The sequence below is a fragment of the Ctenopharyngodon idella genome, chromosome 8, assembly GCF_019924925.1.
Source record: "Ctenopharyngodon idella isolate HZGC_01 chromosome 8, HZGC01, whole genome shotgun sequence".
NCBI lineage: Eukaryota > Metazoa > Chordata > Actinopteri > Cypriniformes > Xenocyprididae > Ctenopharyngodon > Ctenopharyngodon idella.
Window position 1 is genome coordinate 3,791,006 of NC_067227.1, and position 8,852 is coordinate 3,799,857.

General features: G+C 36.5%; 1 protein-coding gene across 2 annotated transcripts in view; it reads right to left on the reverse strand.

Moving 5' to 3' along the window:
• Positions 1-6,672, reverse strand: part of ntrk2a (neurotrophic tyrosine kinase, receptor, type 2a) — a 65,388-nt gene extending 58,716 nt beyond the window's left edge. For both annotated transcript variants that reach the window (XM_051903847.1, XM_051903846.1), the window contains exons 1-5: positions 6,142-6,672; positions 5,661-5,735; positions 5,501-5,572; positions 5,268-5,336; positions 3,856-3,998 (exon numbers count right to left, since the gene is read on the reverse strand). In XM_051903847.1, the coding sequence (XP_051759807.1) occupies positions 3,856-3,998; positions 5,268-5,336; positions 5,501-5,572; positions 5,661-5,735; positions 6,142-6,347 (565 nt within the window). In that variant the 5' untranslated portion in view covers positions 6,348-6,672. The remainder of the gene's footprint in view (positions 1-3,855; positions 3,999-5,267; positions 5,337-5,500; positions 5,573-5,660; positions 5,736-6,141) is intronic.
• Positions 6,673-8,852: the final 2,180 nt, after the last annotated feature.

Below are 8,852 nucleotides of genomic sequence, written 5' to 3' on the forward strand. Positions count from 1 at the left end.
TCTGTGCATGCTCGAATTTTCCACGGAAACCCACCAGGACCGATTTTATTATAAAACATTATTACAAGCTTACCATTGTGAATCAGGCTAAGGTAAGGAGATAGTTTTGAACACTGGCTGGTTATGTACTTGCTCAAAAATTGATTTTGGATCATTTTTAACCAAAAAAAGTTACAGACTGCAGCTTTAAAATTAACATGAATTTAAAAACATTTTTTTTTTTTTTTTTGTCATCTTCACTCTTTATTCAAGTATTGTTAAATTTTTTTTACAGGTTTTGTAAGCATGTTGCGTATCTGAGCTTTAAGTCAATAGTTTTATTTGTGATAACACAATGAAACATTCCAAATTGTGTGGACATCATTTTTGGCCATCTGTCATACAAAAAAATTATGAACATGCTAAAAACAAGAGAGAACCAGCGAAATATTAATAAGTGATTATACTGTAAGCAATGTATGCTATTTCACGTGAGCTTTTGTATCTTTATGCATTTTTTGTTTTGCATAGTAAAATAATGCCTTGTAGCAGTAGTTTAACATGAAAACATTTTAAAAATATTTTTAAAACATTTGACCAATTCTCAAAAACAATTTTTGTGATGTATATAAGTATATTCAGAATCTATCAATATTATATTATATTATATTATAGAAATCGTTTTAAAATTTTATTTCTTATTTTCTAACAGCCAATTTCAGGGTAGATTTAAAGTGACACCGAAGTGTATATTTGATTTTATTTTCCATCTGCATCACAGGAATGCCATTCTAACCCGCTAGGCGCTCCCACTAATTTCAAGGCCAAAGAGTGCAGACAGCTCTGATTGTCTCTGTCATGAATGGACAGCCAAATCAGATCTTTATCTCCATCTGCTCCCAGGCTGCTGCAGGTTACATCCTTATCATCGCATCCCTGCTATCTCTTTCTGCTGCAGGAAACTGCAGGTCACGCAACTATGATCATTTCAAGACTCGTGCTGTTATTTATGCTTGAAGTTTGTTTGTTTTTTTCATGCTCACGTCATTCCAAACCGCTTTAACTTTCTGTGGAACACAAAAGAAGACATTTTGAAGAAGTTTTCAACTGTGTTTGTCTATATAATGAAAGTCAGTGGGGTCTAAAATATCACTGGACCCCACTGACTTCCAAAAAAAAAAAAAAATTTTTCAAAATATCTTCTTTTGTGTTCAGTCATACAGGTTTAGAACGACAATTTTTGGGATTAAACGGCAACAAGTTTCTCTTTATTGTAATGGCAAAAAATCTCTCATGTACATTTGGCACTTGAGATGTTCCAAAAACAATGGTAAGTTAAAACGATTCAGTGGAGCAGCTTATTTTCTTTCATGTCACAAAAAATGGAAAAGAAAGGCAGCACTTGGACACAGGCCAGCAGACACTCGCAGCAGAGTCTAAATGTCTCAGTGTTTTTGCATTCTGGGGATCCCCCCGTCTGTCTCTATTTTTCCCTTTTCCTCCCTCTCTCTCTCTTCCTCCCTCGAGGGCCTTCTGCTGTGGTATTGCTTAAAATAGGCCTGGCTGGAGGCTGATCTTTGGATCAATAATGATCCGCGTCTAAAGCCGCAGCCATAAAACTACAGCCTGGACAAATCACATCTTACCAAACAAACAAACCTAAACTTCAGTCTTGAATATTATATGAGTGAAACCGCAAGTTTCCTTTAAAATATGCTGATTCTTAGTTATACAGGCCATAGTGGATTGTCTTAGTTAATTCTTTCTAATCAACTGGCTTCGTCACAGAAACACATCTGGTTGATATTCAATTCTTGAAAGCTTATAATAAAGACCAGTGTTGGTGTTGTTAAGTAAAACTAAAACTGTTATAAATCATTTTCAGTAATTTAAATAATGCTGAAATACAATAGAAATGTTGCTGTGGCAACTAACTGAAATAAATTAAGTTAAAGTTGAATTATTAAAAATATTAAAAATAAATAAAAGCTAAATAGAATAAAAATGACAAAAGCACATAACAAAATTACTAAAACTTAATAACTTACTAGGGATGCACCGATACCATTTTTTAAGGACCGTGTACGAGTACTGATACTTTTTTTCTGGTACTCGCGATACCGATACCGATGCCTATATTTATTAATTCCTCTCTCTCTCTTTTTTTTGGTGATGTTGCAGTTTTCCAAGCACAACACAGTGAGACTAATGAATGTAGGACAGCTTCTTCATTATTACTCTAATGAAAAAAGTAATAATTTTTATGTGCTTGTCACAAACTTAAAGAACAAAAATTTCACAGTGTCCAATAACCTTCAAAGGGCATAATTACCAATACATATAATTGCTGTTATATAAAAAGAAATTTACACACAAATTAAAAACAATACAACAAATACTATAGAGATACAAATTAAACAAAATTGTTTTTCAGATACAGTAGGATTATTTACCATGTATACATTTATTTAACATATTTTGTTGTTTTATTAACATTAATGACAAATATAGGCTACGGACCCTTTAAGACCGAATCCATCCATACCGACACATATCCTGTTTACACCCAAATGTTTACGTCCACTTAAGCCATAACCGACTGTATTTACATGATATACTCCACACGATAGACATTTTGACAACTATGTGTGCATTTGACCATTCGGGCGCGAGGAGAACTGATCGCGCGCTGTCTGAGAGAACTGGGATCACGCGCGCGAGAGAGAGCGCTTCTGGTCTGTGTCATTCAGCGCGATTCCGCCTATCCCGCCTTCACTAATCGATAACGAATTGTGACTGAAAGCATGCAGTTCGCAATGTGTGTGTTGTCATCATTAATTTTGAAGTATTTCCACACCTCTGAGGCTGACATTGTTTATGCTGCTGGTGTCTCTGTGGATGGAAAATTCTGTCATTTACGTTACGTGAGGTATCGGTCTTTGGTATCGGGGGTATTTTTACGAGTACGAGTACAAGTACACAAGCTTGGTATCGGTGCATCCCTATAACTCACTATTAATAAATACTAAAATAGTATGTAAATGATACTAAACTAACACTGATAAAGACACATTTGAAAGCAGCTTATAATGCAAATTTTCAATAGATATTATTTTTTATTATTATTATTTATTTATTTTTTCCCCTCAGGTGTACTCATGTTCTTTTTTCACCAAAACAGACACAATAAAAAATTTTCCTCTTCATTTTTTTTATTTATTTTTTTTACTTTCTTTCTGATCCTTCAATCTCAACAGCATTTTTGCTGCGGCCCCTTTAATAATTCTATATAAACACACTCTCGCATGTGAAATAGGATACAGAACTGCGCTTACAAGCTTTGGGTTAATGCTGATTCCAGTAATGTTTTTAACTGTCCCATCTTTGCAGTCTATAATACATTATGACAGGTTCACAAAACAAACTGTGGTGAAATGAACAGTAAACACTGTTAAAATCAGACTGAAATGATCAGGGGCCTTGTTAAAAATAAAATTCAGTCACTCGTTTCAAACGTCGGGATCATTCAGCACCAGAAAGTACGAGGTTTGACCCAACTTTTGCTTATATTACGCATTTATCATTAGTTTAGGAATAACAGTCTAACAATAATCTAACCAGCTTCATATTATCTTACTGTGACTGTCTTACATCAGAGAGCTGGGGGAAGTACAGAATGTTTTTTGCAACTTTGTTTCAATAAATGGCCTAAAGTTTTGAGTTCTAAAAGTTACAGTACATTTTCATAGAGCTCCTACTATATGCAGTATCTTACACAGAATATCAAGGAAAATTTGATTTCTCATGATATGACCCCTGTAAAAGTAAGGTCTAGACTGTGTTGTCCATACCTTTTCTTTATCAACTAATTCTTACCACAGTTAGGCAGTGTGAGCATAGACAGAGCCCTCCTCTTTCCTCCCTCCTCCACACACAGCAGCTCCTCAGCCTCCTCTCCTCTCCACTGCTTCAACCACACGTTTTCACATGAGCACTGCAAAGGATTGCCTGCCAGCAACCTGCAACATATAAATGCATACAAGTGTATTATAACAGTGCCATGAAACATGCAGTACTCAACCCAAATAACTCTACATGTAACCTGGTTCAACTACATCATAATCAGTATATGTGATCCTGGACCACAAAACCATTCAGAAGTCACACGGGTATATTTCTAGCAATAGCCAACAATACATTGTATGGGTCAAAATTATCGTTTTTCTTTTATGCCAAAAATCAATAGGATATTAAGTAAAGATCATGTTCCATGACGATATTTTCTAAATTTCCTACCGTAAATATATCAAAAATGTACTTTTTGTGAGTGGATATGCATTGCTAAGGGCTTCATTTGGACAATTTTAAAGGTGATTTTCTCAATATTTAGATTTTTTACAGACTCCAGATTTTCAAATAGTTGTATCTCGGGGAAATATTGCACTATCCTAACAAACCATACATCAATGGAAAGCTTATTTGTTCAGCAACAATATGACATTTATACATATGACATATAAATCTCAATTTCAAAAAATTGACCCTTATGACTGGTTTTGTGGATATAGACAGAGTTGGGGGTAACGCATTACAAGTACCACAAGTCACGTAATCAGATTACTTTTCCAAGTAACTAGTAAAGTAATGGATTACTTTTAAATTTACAACAAATATGTGAGTTACTTTTTCAAATAAGTAACTCAAGTTACTTTGTTTTCCCAGTTATTGACTGACAGCTCTTCTGTCGCCATGTTGCGAGAATTCGTGAGTAAATGCGACGAGAATACTTTGTGTGTGAAAAAACAAAACAAAAATAACGACTTTATTCAACAGTATCCTCTCTTCTGTATCATTCTCCTACGCTGTTTACGCTCAGCGCTTCCAGGTTCTACGTCAGAACGGCGAACGTAAACAGCGTAGGACAGGGGAGAGACAAATTTGTTGAATAAAGTCGTAATTTTTGTTTTGTTTTCAGGCACAAAAAGTATTCTCGTCGCTTCATAACATTAACGTTGAACCACTGCAGTCACGTTGACTATTTTAATGATGTTTTTAGTACCTTTCTAGACCTTGAATGACCGTAATTACGTTGCTTTCTATGGGGGATAAAAAAAACCTATTGGATTTCAACAGAAATATCTTAATTTGTGTTTAGTAGATGAACGAAGGTCTTACGGGACATGCGGGTGAGTAATTAATGACAGAAATTTCTTTTTGGGGTGAATTAACCCTTTAAGTACACTAAATGGTAACTGTAATATATCTTCAATGAACATTCTGAGACTCACAGGTATGAAATGTTTAAGTGATGAAACGTCCTCCAGGATAGATACGACAGATTGTTCTCTTTGAGATTCCTGTAAAAGGAGGCAACGATCAGCTCTGACAAAGAAACACATATACTAAATTCCTACAACATCAGATGTTTAGGTACAATTATTATTTCATATTAATTTTCTTTTAGCTAAAATGAAACTTTGTAAACAATCAAAACTCCTCCAGCTCATCCAAAAACACTCACAGATATTGTAGTTTCAGGTTGCTCTGAAAGGCCTGCCTCGAAATATATGTGAGCCGTGTGTTTGTTACAGTTCTGTAGGATTAGACAAACACTGATGTCACAAATTTCCATCTCACAGCATACAAAGAACATTAAAGTGGTTCCACATTTTAGTACTCACAAGTTTCTGAGGCTGCGGTATAAGTTGAGATCTTTTTCATTAATGGATGTGAAACTGCTTTGATTTGAAATGTATCTGTAAACAGCAACAAGAACATTGTCTCTAAAACAGTCATCCAGCTCGATTAAATAAAGCCTTGATGCTCTGGTGTGATTTGTAACAGCAACTTAACCTAAAGTCCATCAAAATGTCTTCAATGACATCTGATTCATATCATTATTTTTTGCAAACATTTGTGTAAAACTGTCAACATACGAGAAGCCGCACTGAAGCGAATATAATGGCAATAATAATGTGGTTTGTACTTATGAAATTACTTTGGCACAGTAATTCATGTACAATAAATCAAACTGAATAAATCATAGAAATCAGGCACAATTATGCAAGTTAATGACATTGTAATTCATTGGCTGTCTGTTTTAAAGAGTTGACACAACATGCATCATCTTCAGTGACCCCTGGCATCTTATGTATGACTTACATGTCTGTGATATTCTCCATCTCTGCCTCGGACTGCAGCATTGGAAAAGCCACAATACTGCGCTCCGCATCCACGCACGAGATCCGAACGCCCGTGCACGTGCAGGGCTCCGGACAAGCGGTACCGGGCCTCCAGAGCGCGAGCAGCATCAGAACCCAACTGAGCCCCCAGCCCGACATGCCGAAGCCCCTCGACAGCAGGCTCATCCCCGGGTCCTCGCCTCCAGATTTAAGACCCCCTGGAATCCGACGCGTGGAGACAGCGCAAAACACACGCGCCCGCGTCTGGAGCGTCCGAGCGCGAGACACGCAAAACGGATCGTAAGACTCAGTCGACCTTGTCTCGGGCTTCTATCTACGCGAAGTGTTCGTATTCCTCTCCTCCTCTTGCCTCTGTACGTCTCGCTCTACCTAGAATGATGCTGGCGTTCAATGACGCGTCCGGGTGAGCGGAGAAGGACAGAAGACGCGCTCTTGAGAAACGCGAGTGCTGAAGTGAGAGAGTGCGAGCGCTGGATGATGCGCAGCGCATCTGAGGGGAGGAGACGATGAGAGGAGGAGAAGAGATCATTAAAGCACTTTATTGATTATTGACAACATCCTTACACCGATTTAAGACTTTAAGTTAAGGCGTATGGATTATACACTGCTGTATGGATAAACCGCATATAGAAATGTCGTGATTCTTCTGTTATAAGTCAGTAGTAAGTCAGGACAGTTGTTTTATCTCCTTTCAGGAATGTTGCTCAGATTATGGTAATGACAGCCACTAATTAACACACAGCAGTAGGTTATAGTGTTTCGTTCGTGAATGAATTTTTTAAATGAACGAATTGTTCTCGTTTCTTCCATGCACTGACTCGCAGTTTTCGACTCGTTCCCTGAAGCCTCTCTCTTTTGGAGCGCGTTTTCAAACTGGGACTCAATGGAGTGCTAGGGTGTCCATGGAAAAACAGTGTAAAAATTGTGAAAATAAATAATAAAAATTAGATTAAACTAAATACATTTATAAATAAATTGAATACAATAATAAAACGTTGATTAAAATAAATAAATACATGTAAATTGATTTAAAAAATAATACATCTAAAAAATGATAGCCTACAGCAATAGTGAGCAGAAAAAACGTAGGCTAATAGCCTAATGTAACATAATAGAAACTAAATATTTCCAAATATTATTTTATTCATAATATTAATTTTCACAGTAGGACTATAATTTGTGTTCTAGTATGATCAAATAAGTGAGTCGTTCAGTCTGATTTACAACAAGGAAAGAAACTAGCTGACGGAAGAATTAGGCTGTGTAAAAAAATAAAAAAATAATGACTACACGATTAAAATCACGAGATCGTTACTGGAAATCATAATGGATTTTAATTAAGGCTAATATCTGTTTTATGATGATGATGATAAGCAATTATGATCTGTTTATGTCTATATTTATGCTAGACAACTAAATATCTCTCGGGCATCATCAGCACTTCTCCCAGCCTCTGATATTTCAAACAGTGAACCTCACTCAGGTGAAGGAGCATTGATTTACCTCAGATTTTGGTCTTTTTGCGATCGCCATTAACTGCCGGCGAGTGGAAAATCAGGGCTAAAATCGTGTAGTGTGTTGGCGGCATTAGCTGATTTGTAGACAAGAAAAGAATAAAGCACTTTAAGATTTTGTTTCGGTCGAGCACGACAAAGTGATTTTTAACGAATCGAATAATGACTCGCTCATAACACAAAAGGGCACTCGCGAATCGTTTTAATGAACCGATTCAGAACAGCAGCTCTCTCAACCGTTACCCGGTCAAGCGTCATTCTAATGACGTCAGGATTGACGCACGACGCGGGAATATAAATCAAAGGAGAATTAGATTAGCACTGTGGGAGTCTCGTGAAGGGGCAATTTACGTGCACTCAGTTAATGACACTCAAGTATTTTTAGGCCAAGACCATAAACCATAAAGATAAAGCTGTAGAATGTAGGCTATATGATTAAAGCCAGGACTACTATATGCTTGAATTTAACAGATGGAGTATTGGATTACTTAAAACAAGAGATACTTCATTATGAAAGCCCTGCCTTGTTGTGGTCTTGAATTGTGCATACTTTTTTCCCGTATGGTTTTTTTTTAAACAGCAGGTACCTTTATGTACACAGCAGGAAGAATATCCAAGCTGGTTCATTAAATGGTCCATTTGGGATGTGCTTGGAATTACATTCCACTGCTGCCATCTACCGGTGCCCCTTGGTATTTGTTTATGGACTTTTATGAAATCCATGCTAAAGGCAAACATCACTCTTATTGTTTAGGATGACGGATTTGTGTAGATCAATTACAGTTGTAGCATTGTTGCTTTTTGCTGTACTGCACAAAGACTGACCAGAATAGGGTTTCTCCATTAAATGTCTTTATCTGTCTACCAACATATTTTCTATTTCCCACAAATAATGATTGAAAACAAGGAGCACTTTTACTATTAGCCTACTACTTTTACTACCCAGGATGGTAGTAACACTGATATTTAATGTGCTCCATTTGATAACTCTCATTCACTGACACATTTTATACTCTGATTGTTTTCAAATAGTTTTGAAGGAATACATATGTATCAGTTTAGTATTTTTATGTCTTTCTACTCATTTTCACAGTGATGACACACACATTCTTCCACCAGCATCAGTGCAAACTGTTACCGCTTGGATTTTTGCCTG